Source organism: Carcharodon carcharias, chromosome 26 (genome assembly GCF_017639515.1).
Source record: "Carcharodon carcharias isolate sCarCar2 chromosome 26, sCarCar2.pri, whole genome shotgun sequence".
In the NCBI taxonomy this organism is placed as follows: domain Eukaryota; kingdom Metazoa; phylum Chordata; class Chondrichthyes; order Lamniformes; family Lamnidae; genus Carcharodon; species Carcharodon carcharias.
This window is the reverse complement of record NC_054492.1, coordinates 10,958,540-10,984,426: the sequence shown is the minus strand read 5'-3', so window position 1 is coordinate 10,984,426 and position 25,887 is coordinate 10,958,540. Positions and strand designations below refer to the sequence as shown.

Below are 25,887 nucleotides of genomic sequence, written 5' to 3'. Positions count from 1 at the left end.
CCCAGGTTCTAATGGACTTCATCCTAGGGTCTTAAAAGAAATGGCTGCTGAGATAGTAGATGCAATGGTTTTAATTTTCTAAATTTCCTTAGATACTGGAAGGGCCCCATCAGATTGGAAAATAGCAAATATAACTCCTCTCTTCAAGATAGGAGAGAGGCAGAAAGCAGGAAAATACAGACCAGTGAGCCTAACATCTATCGTAGAGAAATTGCTGGAATACCTTATTAAGGAGGTTATAGCAAGGCACTTAGAAAATCTTAGTGCATTCAGGCAGAGTCAACATGGTTTTGAAGGGGAAATCACACTTGACTAATTTATTAGAGTTTCTCGAGGAAGTAACAAGCCACGTGGAAAAAGGCGAACCTGTTAACATGGTTTACTTGGATTTCCAAAAGGCATTTGACAAGGTGCCACATCAAAGGTTACTGCATAAAAGAAAAGCTCATTGTATAGCAGTTAGCGTATTAGCATGAATAGAGAATTAATTAGTTAACGTGAAACAGAGAGTAGGGTAAATGGGTCATTTTCGGGTTGGCAAGTTGTAACCAGTGGAGTGCCACAACAATCAGTGCTGGGGCCTCAACCATTTACAATTTATATCAGTGATTTGGATGAAAGAATAAATGTATGGGTGCTAAATTTGCTGATGATACTAAGATAGGTTGGAGAGTAAGTTGTGAAGAGGACATAAGGAGTCTGCAAAGGGACATAGGAAGGTTAAATGAATGGGCAAAAATTTGGCAGGTGGAGTATAATGTGGGAAAATGGGAACCAGTCCACTTTGGCAGGAAGAATAGAAAAGCAGCATTTGTTTAAATGAAGAGAGATTGAAGAACCCTGAGGCACAGAAGGATCAGGGTGTTCTGGTACACAAATGACAAAAAAATTAGTATGCAGTACAGCGAGTGATTGGGAAGGCAAATGGAATGTTGTAATTTATTCCAAGGGGAATAGAATATAAAACTAGGGATGTTTTGCTATAGTTGCACAGGGCATTGGTGAGACCACGTCTGGAATATTGTATATAATTTTGGTCTCCTTATTTAAGAAAGAATATAATTACATTGGGGGCAGTGCAGAGAAGGATTACTCAGCTGATTCCTGGGATGAAGGGGCTATTTTACGAGGAAAGGTTTGACAGGCTGGGCCTGTATCTGTTGGAGTTTAGAAGATTGAGAGATGATCTTATTGAAACAAACAAGATGCTGAGGAGACTTGACAGGCTGGATGCTGAAAGGATGTTTCCTCTTGTGGGAGATACTAGAACTAATGGACACCGTTTAAAAATAAGGGGCCTCCCATTTAAGGTGGAGATAAAGAGTGTCTTTTCTCTTAGAGGGTCGTTAATCTGTGGAATTCTCTTCCCCAGAGAGCAATGGAGGCAAAGCCATTGAACTTGTTTAAGGCTGAGTTAGATAGATTCTTAGATAAAAGCAAAAAAAATTGCGGATGCTGGAAATCCAAAACAAAAATAAAAATACCTGGAAAAACTTAGCAGGTCTGGCAGCATCTGTGGAGAGGAGCACAGTTAAAGTTTCGAGTCCGTATGACTGACTCTTCAACAAAACTAAGTAAAAATAGAAAAGAGGTGACATATAAGCTGGTTAAAGTCGGGAGTGGGGTGGCAGAGCTGGATAGAGGGCCAGTGATAGGTGGAGATAGCCAAAAGATGTCATAGACAAAAGGACAAAGAGGTGTTGAAGGCATTGTTCCAGTGAAGCTCAATGCAAACTGGAGGAACAGCACCTCATCTTCCGATTAGGCACTTTACAGCCTTCCAGACTTAACATTGAGTTCAACAATTTTAGATCATGAACTCTCTCCTCCATCCCCACCCCCTTTCTGATTCCCTGATTCCCCCCCTTTTTTTCCAATAATTTATATAGATTTTTCTTTTCCCACCTACTTCCATTATTTTTAAATGTATTTCCATCCATTGTTTTATCTCTACCTTTTAGCCTATTTCAATCCCTTCCCTTCACCCCACCCCCACTAGGGCTATCTGTACCTTGCTCATCCTGCTTTCTACCCTTAATTAGCACATTCCTTAGATAATATCACCACCTTCAACACCTCTTTGTCTTTTTGTCTATGACATCTTTTGGCTGTCTCCACCTATCACTGGCCCTCTATCCAGCTTTACCTGTCCCACCCCCCTTAAAGCAGCTTATATTTCACCTCTTTTCTATTTTTACTTACTTCTGTTGAAGAGTCATACGGACTCAAAACGTTAACTGTGTTCCTCTCCGCAGATGCTGCCAGACCTGCTGAGTTTTTCCAGGTATTTTTATTTTTGTTTTAGATAGATTCTTGATTGATGAGAGTCGATGGTATATTGGGTAAACAAGAAAGTAGAATTAATTCGAATGTTAATAATGTTTGCATGCTTCTGTTTTGTTAAACATACCCCTTTTTACCCCTCGTCCTTCACAATAACATTTACTAAAGTAGAAGTTTCACTTAACTAAGAGCAAATACTGTGGATTCTGGAAATCTAAAATAAAAACAGAAAATGTGGGAAAAACTCAGCAGGTCTGATTCTGAAGAAGCGCCATCCAGACTCGAAATGTTAACTCTCTGATCCACAGATGCTGCCAGACCTGCTGAGTTTTTCCAGCATTTTCTGTTATTATTTTATATTATATTAGCCATTTCACAAGTTGCACAAGAAAGCAGTCCATGTCCATTTCAGTGTAGTTGCTTTCAGACCTCTTTTCTGGTATTTCCTCCATTGCATCCTGAGGATATTTAAATCCCCTATGATTAGAAAGTAATGATCCTCTCATCATGTATCGGATTACCTAACTTGTTTATTCCTTCACTTGGATGCCCCAGTGTTGACAGGCAGGATAAAATCGTCAAAGATGACAAATTGGGCTGCATATGTGAGTCCCTTGTCGATGGTGACTGTGCCTTCAGTTGCAAAGGTCCTAATCTTTGGAATTCCCTCCCCAAACCTCCACTTCTCCATCTCCCTCTCCTTCTCCTCCTTGAAGATGACTCTTAAAACCTAACTCTTTTGATCACCTGTCCTAAAATCTCCTCCTGCGGCTCAGTGACAAATCTTGTTTGATGACGCTTCTGGGAAGGGCCTTGGTGCTACTTAAATATAAGTTGTTGGTGTTGATTGCTCTTGTATTGTTGGCTGTGAAGTACATCACTAGGAGCTGAGAACTGTTTATGCTGATTTGCATTGCAAGCTGGAGTGCCTGGGTTCATATCACAGCTTTGGCTGACACCTGTGCTTGAATTTTCATCAAATAGAAACCTACCTGTTTCATCCAGGTTGCAGGTGAAACACCAAATAGATATGGTAGATAAGAAACAAAAACAGAATTACCTGGAAAAACTCAGCAGGTCTGGCAGCATCGGTGGAGAAGAAAAGAGTTGACGTTTCGAGTCCTCATGACCCTTCGACAGAACTTGAGTTCGAGTCCAAGAAAGAGTTGAAATATGGTAAATAAGGCCTGTTTGAAGGAAGGACAGTTTGGTAGGGATCGCAAAAGGAAAGTGTTAGGCGCAGTCTGTACATGCAGGGTTGCCAGCCTTCCAGAATTGCCCTGGAGTCTCTTGGAATTAAAAACCAATCTCCTTTAAATTAAAGGATAATCTGGCAAAAGAAGCAGAAGTGATATGACAAAGAACTTTATCATGGAGCAAATGGTTAAGATCTGGAATACACTGCCTGAGAGTGTGGTGGAAGCAGGTTGAATTGCAGCATTTGGAAAGTAGTTAGTCTGTTATCTGGAAGGGAAGAATGTGCAGAGTTATGGGGAAGGCAGGAGAATGGCACTAAGTGAAATGCTGGTTCAGAAAACCAGTGCAAACGTGATAGGCCAAAGGCCGCCTCCTGTGCTGTAACAATTCTGTAATTCTGTCAACCAGCCCAGAATTATATTGATGAAGGTCATGGGACTATGTGTAGCACCTTTCGGCTCTTTAATCAAGTGCACATAAAGTACTGGTTACCAGATTTGGGGATAATAAACATCTACTCATTTACTGTCAGTTGATTTCAATACCAGGTTTTAGCCCTATCGGACATGAGTAAGAGAATATATGGATATGTATGAGTATATAATTACAACTACACTTGCTGCGCAATGTATTATATGGAGGAATAATATGGGTATAATGTTACTCTAACCAAGGTATTTTTATTGTCAAGTGTACCAGAATACAATTTTACATTTTGTTTCTCACAATATTGATTAATGTTTCTGTTTGTATTTCTTTTCATGTTTAGATTTTGAATGTGGCAGCTCACTTTCTAACCGCTCTATACCAGCTACTAGGTGCTGACAAGCTTGTTATAAAAATGGCCAACAGGAAATCGGATTTAAGTCCTTTCAGTTGCTGCTAACAATTTTTTTTCAGTTGGTTCCTTTGCTATTTGGCTTTTTAAAACCATTTTTCATTCCTCCTGTCTTCATTGTTTCAGTAAGTCAGTCTAATTCAGCATGATCTTACCTCTAATTTAATTAGTTGCGTTTATTTCCATTTGAGGTTTTGTTGTGGTCTGTCTGTTTTTGAGTGTTTGAGTAAGTGGAGTGGATTGCTAATGTGCTGCCCTGAGGCACAGATGGCTTCCAATCTTACTTGTGTTTTGTGTGCTGCAGCTGTCTGAAATATTTTTTACATTTATGATTTCACCAGTCCAGTTTAAGTGGTGTTTGCCCCATATGTGATTTATTTAGCAAATATTTTTGAAATCAGTTAACATGAAAACAAATTATGACTTTTTGACCATAAAGTTCAATAGTCCTCAAATGTTATTTGTACTCAAAATTGGATCATTATCTGCGCTGATTTGCTGTCTTATCACTTCTTCACTTATTAAATAGAACTGTTGCTAAGCAGATGCAGTAAAACAGTCCTTCATGAATGAGTCCATCTCACCCGGGAAAGAATTATTGTAGAGTCTCAGAAGTTTACAGCATGGAAGGAGACCATTGGGCTCCTCGTATCTATGGCAGTTGAAAAGTAGCCATCTGGCTTAATCCCACTTCCCACTCTCAGTCCATACCCTGTAGGTTATGTTACTTCATGTGCATATCTACGAACATTTTACGTTATGAGGGTTTTTCATTTCTACCATCTTTTGAGGCAAAGAGTTCCGGAACACTTCTGGGTGAAAGTGTTTCCCCTTGAATCCCTTCTGAACCCTCTACCTCTTGCCCCATATCAAAGTTTCCAGGTTATGGACCAAGGGGAATAGGGCCTTGCTATCTATTCAGTCTTCTTCGGTTCTCTGCCCAAAGGCAGGTCTAACCCACAGTGCTGGGTAGGTAAGAAAGTAGGCCTTAAATCCACCCAAGTCGGAATAGGGATTGCACCTCGTGCTTTTGGCACAAATTTGATCCACACCACACACTTCCAGCCAAGTGAGCAACTGTTCCCCCCTCATCAAGGAATCCGAGCTTCTGTGGCAACTTGCACTTTTACATACATGATGTAGCCTGGGGTTACAGGCAGTGATGATCAAGGCTCCAATTTTCTTTTCATCACATGGCTGACCAGGAGTCTCTCCCGCTCTCTCTGCCTACCATTGGCGTGTGTTAGAAGGATTCACAAGTTGATACTCCACCTGTTCAGCTGCGTCATGAATGCACCTTCCTTGGCCATGAAGTTGTGGGGCGGAATTTTATGCTGGCAGGATTTTACAGTCCTGCCGAAGTCAATGGACGTTTGGACGGCTCGCCACGTTTTATGTTCCCACTCTCACCACAACAAGGTCGTAAACTTCTGCACTTGGAGTGGGACTTGTACCCAGAACACAGAAGCTGGGATGCTACCCACTGTGCCGCAAGATTCCCCACTCTATCTAGACCCCTCATAATTTTATATGTTTCAATTAGGTATCCCCTCAGCCTCCTCTGTTCCAAATAAAACAACCCTAACCTATCCAAACTTTTCTCACAACTACAATTCTCCAGTCCAGGCCTCTATTCCTGTATACTGTGACCAGAACGCATGCAGCATTCCACCTGTGGCCTAACTGGTGTTTTATGCAGTTCCAGCATAACCTCTCAGCTCTTATATTCTATGCAAGTATCCCATATGCCTTCTTGACCATGCCGCCTTTACCACCTTATTCACTGTCCAGTCACCCTCAGAGATCTGTGGACATAGACTCCAAGGTCCCACTGTTCCTCTGCACTTGTCAGTAACCTACCATTTACTGTCTTTTCCCTTGCTTTGTTAGCCTTCCATAAATGCATTACCTAACATGAAAGCTCCTGCTATCTGCTTCCTCAGAGTAACGTCCTACTCACCTCAACAGAAGAACTGATTTATTTATTTCCACTTGTATCATTTGCTGTATTTCCCTTCTGGAGTTCTTGTGGTGCAGTGAGTAGTGTCCCTGCCTCCGAACCAGAAGCTCCGGGTTCAACTCCCACCCCAGGAAGGTGCATTCATAATGTGGATAAACAGGTTGACAATGCCAATGGCAGGCACGAAGAGTGGGAGAGATTCCTGGTCAGCCATGTGAAGGAAAGAATGCTGGAGCCTCAACAGTCAATATTCATAGCTCCAGGCTACAATGTGCAAATAAAAGTACATGTTGCCATTGCAACTTGGACCCCTTTTAGGGAGAGGATGGTCAGGGTGCTGGTTGGTTCAGTTGGCTGGACTGCCATTGTTGATCAGATTGGTGCCAACAGCACGGGATTTGATCCCTGTCCTGTCTGGGATGGATTCAGGACCTGCCTCCTCATTCTACTCCTTGTGAAGGTTATGGCACTGTGGGCTGTACCTGCTTACGGGCAAAGAATAGAAGATTATTTCCCATCTCCTTCAGAGTGATGTAATGCCAAAAGTGGTTCAATACTTAAGTTTCCAATCCTGTTCAAAATGGATTGGTTTATCCCAGAGCACAATCTGTTGGAGCAAGCATTTACTTTTCCATAATCCATTATTTCTCAGATAAAACGTCTGCACAAATGACTGAAACACTCATGTCATTTCATGCTTGATTTTATCACTCACTTTTGGGATTTTTGCTTTAAAAATTGCACAAATACTTATCTGGCATTTTAATTGGAGCTGGTTAGGTCATGAGTCCAAACTGTAAAAAAAAAACGTAACTAATCTGGTGGGAGTCAATTTGCCAGTTCGTGCAAATAAATGTATTTAAGCAAGTGGATCTTATGTACAAAGGAAATAATTGTGAGATATTGTTTTAAAAAATTGCAAGTCAAGGGTCCATAATATATAGAACTCAAATTAGGAAAGAATTAGTGACATAAAAACAAGACTATCTATTAAATAGCACACTGATATTGTTTGAAAATTACTTTGAGCAAGATTATAATACTGATTGCATAATTACTTGGATCAATTTTTATCCTCAGCCATTAAAACTGAGGTGTTAACCTGCTTATTTAGCAGAGAAGCATTTGATGCAAATGTGTTTGGATATTTCACATTGCAAGTGTAGTCTCTGGTCATTTGTAAATGAGTATGGTCTAAGTTTGCTCAGGGCAAAAAAGACATATGACCTCAGGACGTTCCAAAGTGCTTTACAGCTAATGAAGTACTTTTTTCTTTTGAAGTGTAGTCACGTTATAATATGGAAAATATGGCAACCAATTTGTGCACAGTGAGGGCTGACAAACAGCAATATAATCATTGACCAGAAAATCTGTACCTGCTGAGGAGGATTATTCGACCATCAGAGAGGGGAATTGCAGTCTACAATTTTGGAGCCATTATATGTGAATCAAAGAATAACATTTTTTTAAAGAGAAGTCTTTGGGTCCAACTAGCTTCTTATCTGTTTCAGAAAGGCCGTTTGTTAACAGGCTAAGCACTGCAGCAAGCAGGATAGATCAATCTGGAGCGCAGGTTCCATCAGAACTGCTTTCAGTATTGCTATGATTGGCTTACAGAAGGATATGATTACGTTAGCTTTCCCTGACTGTAAAGTTAAGATTCCAGATGTTCCTTGGCATCCCAAATAGCGTCCAAACAGAAAATTAACCAGAAACATGCCCCGCAGTGGCAGACACATTCAAATGGCAACAGTCCCACAGCTGAAACTCAGACCATATGGTTGCTGAGGCAGCTGCTCTGCTACCCATCTATCCTGTTACCCTCATTATCACAAGTTGTGTGTATTTCAGATCTCCCCAGGAGTTCATTGCTAGTTTTGCACTGTGCTCCTTAGGTAGCAGTTGTAACTAAATAAATTATATTACATAACTGGGAAGATGGTGGCATAATGGTAATGTCACTGGGCTAGTAATCTGGAGCCCCCAGGCCAATGCTCTGGGGCCATGGGTTCAAATCCCACTGTGGCAGCTGGTGGAATGTAAATTCTATTAATTAAATCTGGAATATAAAGCTAGTCTTGGTTATGGTTACCATGAAACTGTCACCAATTGTTACAAAAACCCATCTGGTTATCTAATGTCCTTTAGGGAAGGAAATCTGCCATCCTTATCTGGTCTGGCCTACATGTGACATGAGACCTACAGCAATGCGGTTGACTCTTAACTGCCCTCTGAAATGGCCTAGCAAGCAACTCTGTTCAATTAAGGATGGGCAACAAATGTCGATCTTGCCAATGACACCCATACCCCATCAAAGAATATATAGCATTTTTTTTTAAAGAACATGCTACTTTGAACCTTGGTATGAGGAAAGGTTGGACAGACTAGAATGTATCTGTTGGAGATGAGAAGAGTAAGAGGTGACTTGATTGAAACATATAAGGTAGATGTGGAAAAGATGTTGCCTCTTGTGGGAGAATTTAGAACTAGGGGTCATTGTTTAAAAATAAGAGGTCATTCATTTAAGACAGAGATGAGGAGAAATTATTTCTGAGGGTTAAGAGTCTTTGGAACTCTCTTCCTCAAAAGGCGGTGGAAACACAGCCTTTGGATGTTTTTAAGACAGAGGTAGATAGATTTTTGATAACCAAGAGGATGAAAAGTTATCAGGGTAGGCAGCAATGTGGAAGTGAAGTTACAGTCAGATCAACCATGATCTTATTGAATGGCGGAGCAGACTTGAGGTGCTGAGTGGCCTACTCCTGCTCCTAATTCATATGTTTGTATGTTATATAGTTCTGATACAAGCATTTAATCTGATGGAGGTTAGAAGAGATATGCTTATAAATAATGAAACACAACTCTATTTTCCTTCGATTAAACGATCCTCCCTAATTATTATAGTTGCTGACACTTGAGGTTCGGTTCATTTGGTAGCATCCTTAGATATGAGTCAGGAGGCCTTTCTTTCCCACCATCCAGGCTCCTGGAGCACTCCCTCAAGGTGAAACAGTAATGTACTTATACTTTCAATTTAGTATACTGTATTCACTGTCATGATGCAGTCTCCTCTACATTAGGAAAACCAAATGCAGTATAAAATAAAGGGAGACACTTTAAAAGAGGTGCAGGAACACAAGGACCTCAGTGTATGTGTACATAAGTCATTGAAAATGGCAGAGCATGTTGAGAGAGCAGTTAAAGTATTTAGTATCTGAGGCTTTATTGGTAGGGGCATTGAGTACAAAAGTAAGGAGGTCATGTTGAACTTGTGTAAGACACTAGTTAGGCCACATCTGGAGTACTGCATCCAGTTCTGGGCGCCATACTTGAGGAAGGATGTGAAGGCATTGGAGAGAGTACAGAGGAGAGTCACAGAATGATCCCAGGGATAAAGAACTGTAGCTATGAGGATAGACTGGAGAGATTGGGGCTGTTTTCCTTGGAGAAAAAAAGGCTGAGAGGAGACTTGATAAAGGTATTCAAGATTCTGAGGGGCATGGACAGGGTAAATAGTGAGAAACTGTTCCCACTCAAGAGAACATCAAGAACTAGAGGGCAGAGATTTAAAATGGTTTACAAAAGGAGTAGAAGTGATGTGAGGAAAAATCTTTTCACCCAGAATGAGCTTCCTGAGAGGGTGGCGGGGGCAGCTTCAATCTAGCTATTCAAAAGGGAATTGGATTGTTAACTGAAAAGAAAGAACGTGCAGAGTTATGGGGACAGGGCAGGGGAGTGGGACTAGATAGAATACTCTTTCAGAGAGCCAGTGCAGATTTGATAGGCCGAATGGCCTCCTTCTGCACTGTAAAGATTCTGTGCATATTGGCTGATCGATTTGCTGCACACACCCATTTACTCGCATGAATGACCCTGAGTTTCAGTGCAGTTCAGCCCTGTCATTTTGATCCCAACTCTGACCCCTCAATTCTTGGTCTCCTGCAGTGTTTCAATGGAAGTTTGAGGATCCACTCACCAAGGCTCCTTTGACAGCACCTTCCAATCTCGTGACCTCTACCGCCTAGAATGACAAGGGAAGCAGATGCATAGGAACAGCACCACCTGCAAGTTCCCCTCCAAGCCACCTTCCTGGCTTGGAAATAAATCGCCGTTCCTTCACTGTCACTGGGTCAAAATCCGAGAACCCTCCACAGCACTATGGGTGTACCTACACTACATGGACTGCAGTGGTTCAAAAAGGCAGCTCCTCACCACCTTGTCAAAGGCAATTACGAATGGGCAACATAAATTCTGGCCTAGCTAGCGACACCCACGCCCCATGAAAGCATTTTTTTTGAAGTACCGCATCCTTTAATTAGGAACTTTAAAACCTTTTGAATGCTACATTGAGTTCAACAATTTCAGATCACAGCCATTGCCCCCACTTTTCCGGACAGCAGCCACTGGCAATGATTATGTGACTCCCATTTACACCTCCTCTAGGCACACTTGTCCTGTTACCACCTCCTTTTGCCTGTTACCATCATCTCTTTTGTAATTTAACGTCTCCTGCTTTTCACCCTCTCTCAAACCTCCCTTTCTTTTCTTTACTCCCATCCCCACTTTCCCCACCTCTGCTGTTGCTTAAAATCTGTTCCATCTGTAACGCTGTCCACGCCTGATGAAGGTTCACCAGCCTAAAATGTTAATGCTGCTCTCCTCCCCACACACGTTGCCTGGCCATGTGAGTATTTTATTTTATATTTCAAATTTTCAGCATTTGCTGTATCTTGCTTTTGTATTAGAGATTGTTAGAGCCTGATGACATTTTTAAAGAAATTCCTGCGATGCCAACAGAAAGAAACTGGTGGACAGGATTTCACTTCTTAAAACTTTATTGCAACAAACTAAAATCAACATAAATCAAATACCAATTAACAGGAAATTTGATACATCAAGGTAAAGAAAAAGGTGCATTGCTTGTTAACCAACTAATGCAGCTGAAATATGCTTTGCAAAACGCTCTTACTCTACACCACCATTCTGGCAGATATTAAACATTAAAGATACACTCTCAAAGTCACTCCCAGCTCTTCAGCAAAGGGTTCACCTCTCTTCACCGTGCCAGGTCAAATCCCTCAGTGTCCTTCGACACCCATTCTACGTTGCATGAGTTTTCCAGGTCCGATTATCACCAGCAGGGGGCATGTCAATGAATCCCCATTCTCTAAATCTTTAACAGTCCCGTCTGTTCTGTTCTGTTCCCTTTCCTGTGAACAGAAACTGACCCCTTACAAGTATCCTGCTTGCTCTGTAATGCAATCAGTTCTTCCTGCTTCTCCATAGCAGCTTTTGTTCTCTCTGCTGCCTGTTTCTCAGCAGCAGCTTTTCTTCTGTTCTGTGACCTCCTGTGAAAAAGTGCTAAAACTGCCACTTGACACCTAAGTGGGTTTCTATTTGAGTTTCTTTCCCCATGGCAACCTGGGATCACATTGGCATTTCTACAAACTGAGGTGATTACCAGGAATTCACCGTCCCAGTTTTCAGAACTATCTGGTTTACTTTAAGTTTAAGGGACATTTTAAAACATAATCATTTTGTAAAGTTCAGTGTTCATGACAAGATATGTGCTCATTCATTCACTTGGTGTTTGTGGGACTTTGCTTTGTGCATATTGGCAATACAGGAGCCATTGTAACAGCAACTGCACTTCAAATGTGACCCATTGCTTGTGCATTACAAGTCCTTGGGATATGAAAAGGCACTGCATAAATGCATAGAAAGGTGCTTCCTAACAAATGTGCAGGTAAAATTAAAATTGTAGCATAGTTGTTTGAGATAAAATAAGTTAAGATTTGTACCCATGAATAAATTTGTTAGGATCACTGCAACTTCTTGTGATGATCATTGGTGAGACTGTTACAGAGCCAATCATCAACTTGCTATCCAGCCTTTTTTTAGTGCAATGTGGTGAATGCTTGAATGGTTGCAGTGGATTTGGGGAGGAGGCCAGAAACAGAAAGGTTGAGTCTTACTTGACAGGATCAGAGAAAGAGCTACGACATTAACATCCATTCCCTAACTTGCACTCCCATTGGACAAGATGGCTTGCTGGGAACAGCACCTTTGAAGAAATCTTAAAGTAACAAAGCAACTTCTGTGAATTGGTAGATTTACAAATATTCTCAATACGAAGCTCATATCTTTCAGTATCAGTAAATGTTTTAACACGTCAGTTATGTGATGCATTACCTTAGTGATACATGCTTTAACATAGCAATGTGTTCCTTCAAATCTGCAGTGAACATCGGAAGATGAATTCCGGGTTTTCACTCCCAATGGGCAATATCAGGAAAGATCTTCTAACGCACACAAGTTTATTCTGATGATGTTTATTGGACTGTGTTTTATTTTACCAGCTGGGAAAGCAACCCTTGGACTGCATGTTCAGTTTTCTGTGGAGGTGGAATACAAACTCGAAGTGTTCCTTGTGTTGAAGAGAACATGTTTGGTGAAATTATTCCAGTTGAGGAATGGAAGTGCATGTATGCTTTTAAACCTGCAGTAATTCAAAACTGCAACCTTTTTGACTGCCCAAAATGGATTGCCATGGAATGGTCACCAGTAAGATACACTTTTTTTTATCTCTTTACTGTATAATTTTGTTGATTAATCAGTTATCCCTGCGTAAATTAAATCTGTCAACAACTCAGATTTTCTAACTGGTATTATTTATATGCCAGTGTTACCTCACTTGGTTCTCTGCCAGTGTTAAAGCTCTCCAATGGTAAAATCTGAGCTCATATTTTCAATGATGAAAACCGATACTTCAACATTTTAATGAGAAAATTTTGATAACTGTAAGAAATGGACACTCAAAAAAGTGAGCCTTGTTCAATGTTAATATAAGTATTATGGAGAGAAGATAGAATGTGCTAGTCTAAGTTGTTTCATAATATGTATAAAATGAAACTAACACCTTAACTAACACTGGAGTGAAATATCCTTTTTTGAAATGTAAATGAAAGACAAGAATGCCATTAATTAGACTGTTTTAACAACTGATAACTACTCTTTTTTATGAGCAAGAAGCTGTTAAGAATCTCTGCGTTTCCTTACAGTGCACAGTAACATGTGGACGAGGCCTGCGGTACAGAGTTGTACTATGTATAGACTACAGAGGGCAACACACTGGGGGGTGTAACTCGCAGCTCAAACCACACATAAAGGAGGAGTGCACTGTGCTAATTCCATGTTACAAAACAAAAGGTAATTTTATAACAAAATGCTTTATTGCTCTCTGTATGACAACTCTATTCCTCTACAACCTGCTAACTTGGAGGAATGATTAAATAGACTGAACATGTGTACAATTACATTCTAAAGATCCAATAGCAATGTGTTTAGTAATTTTGTCGATAAAGCTAAATTGTGGTTTCCTTTTAGTATTATGTATGTCATGTTTTATGAAACGTTTATCATTTTTATGATCTTTCAGTCTTCTGTTCCTACTGCTCTTTTTGAAATAGGACCCCTCAGCATTTTTTTTATTCATTCATGTGATGTGGGCTTCGCTGGCTGGGCCAGCATTTATTGGCCATTGCAAGATGACCTTGAGAAGGTGGTGGTGAGCTGACTTCTTGAACCACTGCAGTCCATGTGGTGTATGTACACCCACAGTGCTGTTAGGGAGGGAATTCCAGGATTTTGACCCAGCAACAGTGAAGGAACAGTGATATATTTCCAACTCAGGATGGTGAGTGACTTGGAGGGGAACTTCCAGGTGGTGGTGTTCCCGTCTATTGGCTGTCCTTGTCCTTCTAGATGGTAGGGGTCATGGGTTTGGAAGGTGCTGTCTATGCAGCCTTGGTGAATTCCTGCAGTGCATCTTATAAATGGTACACACTGCTACTACTGTGCATCGGTGGTGGAGGAAATGAATGTTTGTGGATGTGGTGCCAATCAAGCAGGCTGTTTTGCCCTGGATGGTGTCGAGTTTATTGAGTGTTGCGGGAGCTGCATTCATCCAGGCAGGTGGAGAGTATTCCATCACACTCCTGGCTTGTGCCTTGTAGATAGTGGACAGGCTTTGGGGAATTGGGAGGTAAGTTACTCATCACAGAATTCCTAACCTGTGACTTGCTCTTGTAGCTACAGTATTTATATGGCTAGTCCAGTTCAGTTTGTCAGTGGTAACCCCCAGGATGTTGATAGTGGGGGATTCAATGATGATAATGCCATTGAACGTCAAGGGGCGATGGTTAGATTCTCTCTTGTTGGAGATGGTCATTGCCTGGCACTTGTGTGATGTGAATGTTACTTGCCTCTTGTCAGCCCCAGCCTGAATATTGTCCAATTCTTACTGCATTTGGATATGAACTGCTTCAGTATCTGAGGAGTCGCAAATGGTGCAGAACGTTATGTAGTCATCAGTGAACACTTCTGACTTTATGATGGACAGAAGGTCATTGATGAAGCAGCTGAAGATTAATGAGGAACCGCTGTAGTGATGTTCTGGAGCTGAGATGACCGACTCCAACAACCACAACCACCTCCCTTTTGTGCTAGCTACCAGCTAATTCATGAGTGCTGTAAGAGGTGTCATCAGCATGCAGCAACATTGTCTGCAAATATTCAGCCAGCTTCTATTGGCATGCCACTACCACTTAACTTTACTTTTTCTCCACTATTATTGACTTCCCAATTGCTTTTTTGTTGCCTCAACATTAGCAATATGGTAACCACCCTCTTCCATTCTGGTTCTAACTTGAGTTCTGATGATAAGTCATCGACCTGAAACATTAACTCTGATTCTCTATCCACAGATGCTGCCAGACCTCCTGAGTATTTCCAGCATTTTCTGTTGAAACATCATGAGTTGCTCTCCTGTGTAAAGAAAAATATAATTTTTTTCCAATATTACTGTGGGATACTGTGAAGCAGACTTGTGGGGGCTGTGTGTATGTGTGTGTGTGACTAATTTAATTAAACTGAAGACAGTCAGACTGCAAGATTTAAATCATCAAAGGGTTAGGTAAAAGCAGGCATTTTGAAGTGGAGATGAACAAGCTAAGATGGGATACCAGTAAATACAACATGAATAGGAATTTGCATTAGGAGATAAATGAGGAGTTGAATTTTTAATTGTTTAATTTCAAAGAGAATTGAAAAGAAGCTTTACAACTGCCAAAGATCATAAATAAATAAAGCAAAGTGATTAAGTTTATTTTTCTGCAAGTAGTGGCCATAAAGACAACATGAAAAAAATTTATATTCTGGGAGAGAGGGCCTCCAAAGAAAGTTAAGACAATGGAATTACAGATGAAGGAACAAAAAAACATAATTAAGGAAAGATTGAAAGCTGTATGGTGTGGGTCACCATGTGAGATCTTGAAGTGTGCTGTGCGAGGACAGATCAGTGAAGTAAGCAGCCTCTAGTCACCCCAGAGAAGTGTTTGATTGTTCCAGAAAACAAGGTTTTGTTACAAGCCTTGTATTTCCATTGTCGATGAGAGGGAGAGAGAAGCCTGTGAAATGCTCCCCTATAGCAACAGTGGCTGCCTTGTGGTAATATTACTGGATTTTTATAGATTAAGAGCCTATAGGGACTGTTGCCTGGAAAAGGGTGTTTATTTGTGAGTCTAGCTAAGTAGAAATCTTTTGTGAAATGGTGTATGACTAAATTTAATTGTGTAACTTTAATCTTGAGATTAAGTTTTCTTTTCTTTTGTTAAGAAATGTTTTAATTTAATACTTAACCTCCAAAAGTGGTAGTGAATCCTTACTTCTGACTTTAGTACACATACCTCTTGTAATAAATACAAATTGCAAATTGGTGTAATAGCTTTACCAAGTTTCCCTTTGGGATTTGGTCAGCCCGGCAATTGCCACCTGGCATATAACACCTGTTCATCTCCTTGTGACCTCCTCAGAATTGACCTGCCCTTCAGAAATCCATGCTGAACTTCGATAATTAACGAATAACTATCCAAGTGCTTTCTTTCTCTCTCTCTCGCTTTCTCTCTCTCTCTTAATGATAGATTCTAGTAAATTCCCTACAATTGATATTAAACTGACAGGCCTAAAGCTACCTGGTTTTTCCCTCCCTTCTTAAATGATGGAATTTGCAAATCTCTAATCGAAAGGCAGAATTCTTATTATATACTGAAGGCAGGAATTCCTTACGGATATATTATGCATTTGCATGAAAATTCTGCAGTGTATTTGCAAAGCCTGTGGTGTTATCTGTGTAATTGACTAACTATGTCACTGGTACTCTACTGAGCTGCTTTTAGAATAATCTAAATAGGTTACGATTAATAGAGAGCCCAGAGGACTGGTCAAAAAAATAATAGAGTTCAGAGCCGGGGGAGAAAGGAGTCTCCGTGTTCTATGGACAGTAACTATCCCAAGGGAGTAGTAACTCATGTTATCCTGGAAAATGGATATCTGTTTGATTTAAAATGCACAATAACATTTTGAGAACTTCAGTTGGTGAACTAATACGATTAAACTGACAGGAAAGAATTCTTAATTGAATGGTACAATGTAATTATTGTTTTGAATGAGTCTGGGGACCCATGGGTTTGACATATGCATGGTATTTCCAGAAAAACTTCCTGTGGAAGCTAAAGTACCCTGGATTAAGCAAGCACAGGAACTGCAGGAACCTAGAGCTGCATCTGAGGAGCCAACGTGAGTTCACGGGTTTTCATTTTCACATTATGCTTAATGCAGAATTTGTTTAATAGTGAGATAGCTTTGAGAGTCATAACCAATGTACTTGTGCAGCATGTTTTAGTGGTCTTCAATTTGTGCAATTAAATACTGATCTTTTGAGGATTGAACTTTGGGCTGAACTTTCGCACAAGCTTTGGGGCTCCAATGTTGCCACCAGATGGGGTAACAGGTAACGTACACCACAGCACAATCTTCCTGGGGCTGTCTCCTAATCGGCTGACCCCACGCTCGCCATCCTGCTGAGGGTGGCAAGTTGGCTCTCTATGCTGTCAGCTCAATCAGAGACCCAGCCGATCTGGAGCCTTGGCAACCTCATCAGGAGAGGTAGGCGCTGCTGAAGTAGGTTGGCAACTGCTTAACATGGAGGCACCCTCAGAGGCATGTATTTAAAGTTAAAATTATTAGGGAAAAGCCTTTAGGCTCCCCAAAACAGAAGGGTAACCTCTTCCAGGTGCATTGTTCAGGCTGCGGGTGTGGCATTTCCTGCCTGCGCACCCCTCTTTGAGGCATGGTGCCTCCTGCTCTGATGGCCCCTTGACAGGTTGCCTCCATGGAGACAACAGCCTCTGGACACAGCAGGTGGTCTCTCTACTAGCAACAAAGTAACTCTTTCGAGTACAAACACGTTTCCATCTGTTTTTTCAGATGAAGTTACATTGTTTCATAGTTTGCCATTGTGAGATTTGAACTCTTGATCTTGGGGTTACAAACCCAGTACCATAACCACTTGGCTATTTAGGCCAAGCCTAGTAACAAAGTACTGGCGCACCCACAAAATGGGATCCAGTTGCGCCTGCAATCAATGTAATTGGCTGTATGCTTCCATTGTGCAGGCAGCCAATCTGGCTCCCTGTCTGCCCAGAGGAGACTTCATTGATGGCAGGACTGCATCAACAAGCTGAGCCTTTGTAGCTCCCCACTATTTTCCCATCCTCCTATCTCCAAGTCTGCCATCACAGGGCCTGGAAAACACAGTCCATTCTTTTTGTTTCAAGACTCAGAACCATCCCTTCTCAATCAATATGAACTTGAGGTAAAACAAAAAAATTGTCCCAAGTTCTAAAAGTACCACATTAATTAAAGCAAGAATAATCAAATATTTTAGAAAACCCTCAACATGTTTTGATAAACTACTTCTGAAGTGATATTCCTCTTTGGGCTTCCAAAGTTGTTTATTGCATCCTTGTTCTATATTTGGTCGAAACCATGGATAAGCTAATTGCATCCTTAAAATCCTGCAAAGAGCTTCACTGTTTCATTCCTTATTCAGAATTGTGCAGAAATTCACCCTGATCTTTGTTAGATATCAGAGTTGAAGATTTAGAAGAGTGACTGTAGTCCGTTTATGCATATGTAATTAGGATGGGCTCTTTGAGAACTTATGTGGACTTGAATTTCACTTTCTGCACCTTATTTGACAGTGAATTAACTATGACACTTCCTGGTTCAGACTCTGCGTTGCTCACTAATAGTTTGACAACCTGATTGACACACAATTGCTTGTTGTGTTCATATGGGTCCAAGGGCTCTGTCCTGTCCTTTCTCGATAGTTGGCTGGGATGAACTTCTAGACCGAAAGCCCATTAAAAAGTCTATGTACAGGTGCAGGTGTAACTAATGCTTGGCACTGTCCAAACTTAGCAGAAGAAATAGTTTAATAGCTAAGGAGCTGAACTATACAAATTGACAGTCTTTTGGTCAACCTTTCTGCTCTTCCAGTGTAAAGCATGCTTTTGAGCCCATTCTTACCATTCGGCCCCAGCACAGTAACAATTATCTCTCGGGTCAAGCACACCTTAGCCAGCTTCAAGGACTTGATCCATGCTTCACTTATAGGCCTCTCATGTTTGTATTCCCCAATCCTGGCGCACAGTTGTGCCAGTGCATTGTCCCTGCCCTGCAACAAGCAGGGATCCAAAGAAAAAGTTGGGCCCATTGCTTTTAAACTTTGAAGTATGTAAATGTTTTCTAAAAGACTGCTAACAACAGTGTTACAGGCAGTTGGCACTGCACTGTGCATCAGATTGTAACTCCCATGGGAAATAATGTCTGCACTGTAGTAATGACATGCAGTTCAGTAGCATAGCCATTCCATCATCTCGAGATCTAGTGGTGAATGAGCTTTAATGTGCCAGCAAACCTTCACCATACATCAAAGTAAGTTAAATATTAAGAACAACCATTGACTGATTTAAGGAAAGCCATAATGAATAAGAGTGAGTGATGCTAATAAGAGCTGAGCTTAGAAGTAACAAGAATGCATTCCTGAGAATTTTGGTGGGCTGTTTTTAAACACAGCGGAGCTAATCCAGATCCATTTGTCAAAATTTTGAAGATTTACATTAGAGAACAATGCTAATGTTTAACTTTCCGAAGTTGCATTTCATAATCCTAAATCGTAGTCTAGTGGATAGCCTTAAAAAGAATGTACTTTAGTTGCAGAATTTTTGTATAATCGAATGCAATAAAGGTATTTTACTGAGCATGGAGGATTTTTGGTGAGTGAAAATATATTATGTACTTGGCCCCACTCTGCTGGATGGTTTGTTTTAGAGTCATAGAGCCATAGAGGTCTACAGCACAGAAAAAGGCCCTTCAGCTCATCAAGTCTGCGACAGTCAAATAAGTACCTCACTATGCTAATCCCATTTTTCAGCAATAGGCCCATAGCCTCGTATGTCTTGTTTTCCTACATTAAGTTTTGCTTTGTGCATCAGAGACTTAATTCAGTAGTTTCAATAATATATTGGTGAATCTGTGGTGTTGCAGATTGTCAGTGGAAATGGGGCCAGTACAGGGGAACAGGACTTCACAGTTACAACATGCCCCAATCTAGAGCAAAGGTAAAATGGCAAGTTTGACAAAGAGGGCACCTGTGAGACCAGAGCAAGAAACTCTGTCTCCTTAAGCAAACAGAATGAAGAACTGCTAATGAGTAGCACAGAGTCTGACCCAGAAAGTGTCAGTTAAAATAATGAATTCAATCAAAAGTTGATGAGAGGTAAATAAAGCCAGGATTGACTGAGGAGGATAAAAGACAAAAAGGAAAGTTTAAAAAAGTATATAGTTTTTTAAACAAAGTTTAAATTTCAAACAATAACCAAAAGATGAAGAAATGAGATTCCACAATTGTAAAACTGAATTTTCAGTGCCAAAGAGGTTGTTTCACATTATTAGGACTTGCTATGCCATTAAAAGAGACAGAAATGGGCAAGCTCCAACTTCCTGTGGCATTCTTAGCCGCTGCTAATGAAGTCGGTACAGGAACTTCATGCCATTCAATACATTTGAATGGGAAACCAGAGAGTGAGATGCCATTTCCGTGTAGCTTTTAGATGAGTAGGGTATCTCAGATACCAAATGCATTACTTCTGTGTCTAACTACGCACATCAACAAAAGTAGTTGTCTGATTTGTACACAAATAACAGTGAGCGCTATACTTGTTGTGTGAGGTGACAGGGGGCATAAAGTTTAATATTGAACTATGGACAGTAATGCTCATTATTTTCTTGTTCCTTCACAGGTTCATTCCTGAACCCTGGTCACAATGCAGTACTTCATGTGGAGTTGGCAAACAAGTACGAGTAGTCAAGTGCCGTGTTCTGCTTTCATTTTCTCAAACAGTGGAAGAGCTGCCAGATGAGGAATGTGAAGAAGATAAACCGCCCACCGAGCAAGTTTGTTTCTCTGCACCGTGTGATGGTGCTACTGGAACATATGAATCAGAGGTGACTTACTACGATCGGGATGACAATGAGATGGAAGAACAATTTGACTGGGAATATGAAGGTTTCACCCCATGTTCAGCTTCATGTTTAAGAGGTATTTTTTTTCTTTTATAACTTCAAGTATGGTGCTGTTGAGTTTCTTAATTCTCTTTTGCTCTAAAACTAAGCTGGACTACTGCGCAATCATTTCTTCTTTCCATTACTTTAGCAGAAATTGACCCAAATTAATGTCAGCAAGCTATTTGATTACAGGGAGCATCACAATGCAGCCTAAGCTCTGCACCTGTATACTTCCAGGAATGGTCACAAGGTAGTAATTAGGATCCTAAGTCCCAGCTACTTTTCCTCTCATAGAATCAGTAAATGGTTACAGCACAGAAGGAGGCCATTTGGCCTGTCATGTATGTGCTGGCCCTCTGAAGGAGCAGTTCACCTAGTGCCACTCCCCTGCCTTTTTCCTCACAGCCATTCCACAAATTTTTCCTTTTCAAATAATGACCCAAATCCCGTTGAAAAGCCTCAATTGACCCTGCCTCCACCACACTCTCAGGCAGTGCATTTCAAATCCTAAATGCTCACTATGTGGAATTTTTTATTCTCATGTCGCCATTGTTTCTTTTGCTAATTAACCTAAATCTGTGCTGCCTCGTTCTCAATCCTTCCACCAAACGGAACCGTTTCTTCCTATCCACTCTGTCCAGACCCCTCATCATTTTGAGCACCGCTATCAGGTCTCCTCTCAACCTTCCCTTCTCCAAGGAGAGCTGTGCCAACTTCTTCAATCTTTCTACATAACTGAAGTACACTCTCTGATGCCTACCAGAAATGTGGTGCCCAAAACTGGACATGATATTTCAGATAAGGCTGAACCAGTGTATTATACAGATTTAACATAACTTCCTTGATTTTGCACTCAAAGTCCCCATTGATAAAGCCCATGATGCTGTATGTATTAACCATGCTCTCAACTGTCCTCGCATCTTCATTGAATTGTGCACACGCACATCCAGGTTCCTCTGCTGCCTTTACAATTCTACCCCTTATATTGTCTTCCCACACTTTCTACCAAAATTAATCATCTGTGGGGAGTAGTGCTTAAAAGCGGGTGCTTGAGACAGCATTTTGACATTCAACCACTAAATCACACACCATCCTAAACTGGGCAAATATTGCTTGATCAAAATTCTGGAACTCCCTATTCAACACCACTATGGAAATACCTTCACCACATGGACTTACAGCAGCTTGCTGAATGGCAGTAAGAAATGGATAATGAATGCTGGCTTTGCAAGTGACTCCTATCTACCGAGCAAGAATTTAAAAAAAAAATCTGTTTTATAAATGTGGAAGATTATTGTCAAATGTGACACTCTGGAGCAAGCCATCACTTGCTGGATAAAGAGTTTGTGACCTTCTTGTCGTACCTATTATAAGCATATCCTGTTGCGTAATCCCAGAGCAATGTTAATCCAATTTGGAGATATTTATTCTCCGCCTTCTGATGTTGAAAAATAGGAAACAACTTTATTTTAAGTGTGTATGAACTTTGCTGGTGTAAAACTTGTAAGCAAGAGTTCAAGGCATTAAAAAAAGCCTGCAGAGATTGTTTATTACATCATCCCGTGCAAACATAAACCATGTGCCTGATGTATTTTGTATGCTTAATTTATACTGGAAGTTTCATGGTGTACTAGAAGTTATTTACTGACCTATCTTATTTAGCATTGCATATCAGTTAATCAATTCAGGCAACTTGTGTGCAAATCTTGACTCCTTTGTTTTTATTTTCACTGTCAGGGAAACAGGAAACGATAGTTGTGTGTCGTAACAAACATACACAGGAAAGTGTGGATGACAATCTGTGTGATGCCTTCAAACGTCCCCCACATATGGTTCGAGCGTGTGGTACTGAGCCTTGTCCTCCCAGGTATGTTTCATTCGTCACATCCCGGGAAAAAACCTTTAAAGCAGCTTTTCACCTTGTATTTTGTAATTCATGTTCCAAATTAAATGAGAAATATATTCAATTAAATTAGACGAGTCTACAGTGTTGTGAAGGGAGATATGCACAAACCCATTGTTGTCTTTCAGCCCTCTGTAATAATGTTGGGCTGTAGCTTTGAGGCAGAATAGTGATTTGTGTGAAGCTCCTCTTAGGTTACAATTCAATTAATTGAGAAAACATAATTTGGGATATTTCCACACTCTACCTATTCTGCTGCATTGGAGTGTCAGCGTGTCCAGACCTCAGTTTCCAATGTCAAGATAATCTGCATATTTTCGGTGTTCCGGGGTTTTGCCACGATGGAGGTGAGCAGTGTTGGGGTGGGGGTTGGGCGAGGGAGGAGGAGTGGGGGTTGGGGAAGGGAGGAGGAGTGGGGGTTGGGGAAGGGAGGAGGAGTGGGGGTTGGGGAAGGGAGGAGGAGTGGGGGTTGGGGAAGGGAGGAGGAGTGGGGGTTGGGCGAGGGAGGAGGAGTGGGGGTTGGGCGAGGGAGGAGGAGTGGGTGTTGGGGGAGGGAGGAGGAGTGGGGGTTGGGGAAGGGAGGAGGAGTGGGGGTTGGGGAAGGGAGGAGGAGTGGGGGTTGGGGAAGGGAGGAGGAGTGGGGGTTGGGGAAGGGAGGAGGAGTGGGGGTTGGGGAAGGGAGGAGGAGTGGGGGTTGGGCGAGGGAGGAGGAGTGGGGGTTGGGCGAGGGAGGAGGAGTGGGGGTTGGGGAAGGGAGGAGGAGTGGGGGTTGGGGGGGGGAGGAGGAGTTGGGGTTGGGGAAGGGAGGAGGAGTGGGGGTTGGGGAAGGGAGGAGGAGTGGGTGTTGGGGAAGGGAGGAGGAGTGGGTGTTGGGGGAGGGAGGAGGAGTGAGGGTTGGGGGAGGGAGGAGGAGTTGGGGGAGGGAGGAGGGGTGGGAGTTGGGGAAGGGAGGGGGAGTGGGGGTTGGGGGAGGGAGGAGGAGTTGGGGGTTGGGGAAGGGAGGAGGAGTGGGGGTTGGGGGAGGGAGGAGGAGTTGGGGGAGGGAGGAGGAGTGGGGATTGGGGGAGGGAGGAGGAGTGGGGGTTGGGGGAGGGAGGAGGTGTGACAGGGAGGGTATGGAGGGAGGCTGCTGAGGCAGGAATCCTGCAATTGAAACAGTTTGAAGGAGTGGGCAGCAACACCGATAACAATGATCCATTAATTTTCCCGCATTGCCTTTTGAAATTGTGTTTGACATCCCACCTGGTTTAACAATAATAGTGTTGTATGTATCCAGCATTCCTGAACTGACAATGACAGGAAGTTTAACATTTGATATACAGCAAGATTCGGTCATCATTGTTTTGTTTAAATAAGCTTATTTTTATTTGGACAGATGCTACATTATGTTAAAAACACAAGCAATGGTTTAGCATTTTCACCTAATTTTTCATCCTAGTGTGAGCATCACAGAATGGTTACAGCTTAGAAGGAGGCTATGTGGCCTGTCAAGCCCACACTGGCTCTCTATAAGAGACACAACAAAAAGGTAGAGACAAATGCAGACTACAGTATCTGCCTCCAATCATTAGGTTTGAAGTCTAAAACAGATACCTGAGAGACCCAGTACCAGTTCATATTCATAACCTTTCGGGTTATTGGGTGATACAGTGAGCTATGGGGCAAATTCAGCAAGACCACATGCACAAATGTAGGATTTCTCTGGGTTGCGAGTGCAGTGAAACAGTTACTAGGTTACATGCTTATAAAAAAGTTTTAAATGAAGACATATAAACGTTTCTTTTAAAGTCAGAGTTAATGTTGACTTAAATAATCAGTGATTAATGTTTGGGTGCTGCAGACTGCTTGACGACCAAGCTAGGCCTATAAAAGCTTGGGATAGAGCTTTTAAGCAGCATATAGTGCAGGATGTTCACTAATGTGCAACAGTGTGATAGAAGACATTGATTTATGGCTCCTGACCCTGTGCATTCCCCAAATGGTGGATCTGTCTAATCCCTGGGGAAGCCAGTGTGCAGATACCAGCCATCCCTGTGGGGAAGGGGAATTCTCTCCTACACGATACTCTTGTACCTCCTAGTGACTAATCCGTAATATGGCAACATTATAAAAGGCCTGAGAGCAGATTCCTTGCTTACTCTTGTCATGTGGACGTGGTGCAGTTGAACTAAATAAACAGAGGAAATTGAAAGTTGGTTTCCTTTAGAAGTCATTTCTGTAAAATTAGAAGATACACTTGGGACCTCGAAACCTTTCAAATAACCAGAAACGTAGTTGTGGTATGAACTGTGGAATAGTATTCTTCCTAATTTTTATGATTGTTTATTTTCTCTACTGATTTGCCTTCAGTTTCTCGTCATTGGAATGTGACCCTGTTGGAAATATGCTTGAAATTAGTGGTTACAACTTTCAGTCATGAAGGGCCAGATTTTCCTCTTCTGTGTTGATCAGAAAGAACTTTGTATATGGCGAATTATCAAGCCCATACATCTCAAAGCAATTCACATACACGAGTTACTTTTGAAGCATGTGAGTAAACAGGGAGGCCTCACCAATAGAATGGTAATGAACTTTTCTTTTAACTCCACTTGCTTTCTGAGAAACTCCAGCAGAATTGTACAGGGGAAGATACCAATGAAAAGTGAGTTCTGACCTGGAGCTAACGCTGTTAAATAAAAGATGAAGCGTGGTATTATATCTGAGCAGACCTGCACACCAGCTGCAGAGGGGCCAGCTGAAGCGGGCTTTGCTGAGACTTTTTAACTCAGCCATAACACTTCCTGATTCCTGACCAATCAGAGAGTGTGGATGCCGTGATGACCTGCACTCTGTCAATGCCGGATCTTTCTTTAAAGAGACCCCGGTAGGGGTCAGAATGGCTGCAGGAAACCTTGATTGTCAAGGTCTGGTGGAGGCTAATAAGTGGAAGAAAGATGTGGAAAGGCTGCCCTTCGTCCCCAGTGCTCTGACTCTTCCTGGAAGTCATTCTGGAGGCATTGAGGTTTTGGGAGAACCTGCAGTTTCCTCAAGATGAGCAGAAGAGGGCAGCCACCCAGGCTAAATAGGCGAGGTTGGAATAATACGGAGCATGTCAGCAGCAGCAATGTGGTGCCCAGGATCTGGATACAGTAGAAAGGCTTTATGACCTCATTAGGTCAGGAAAAGTGAGTTCCATCCGACTTTCAGGTGGCATCAATCACTCTCTGGTCACTCCTCTGACTGACACACCTTGCAATT

At 41.7% G+C, this 25,887-nt stretch overlaps 1 protein-coding gene across 2 annotated transcripts in view; it reads left to right on the top strand.

Annotated features, from left to right (window-relative positions):
* The window catches only part of adamtsl3 (ADAMTS-like 3), a 604,254-nt gene that overhangs the window by 408,986 nt on the left and 169,381 nt on the right, over nucleotides 1-25,887 (top strand). For both annotated transcript variants that reach the window (XM_041175078.1, XM_041175080.1), the window contains 5 exons: nucleotides 12,638-12,842; nucleotides 13,340-13,487; nucleotides 16,829-16,913; nucleotides 20,483-20,781; nucleotides 22,485-22,614. In XM_041175078.1, coding sequence (XP_041031012.1) covers nucleotides 12,638-12,842; nucleotides 13,340-13,487; nucleotides 16,829-16,913; nucleotides 20,483-20,781; nucleotides 22,485-22,614 — 867 coding nt within the window. The remainder of the gene's footprint in view (nucleotides 1-12,637; nucleotides 12,843-13,339; nucleotides 13,488-16,828; nucleotides 16,914-20,482; nucleotides 20,782-22,484; nucleotides 22,615-25,887) is intronic.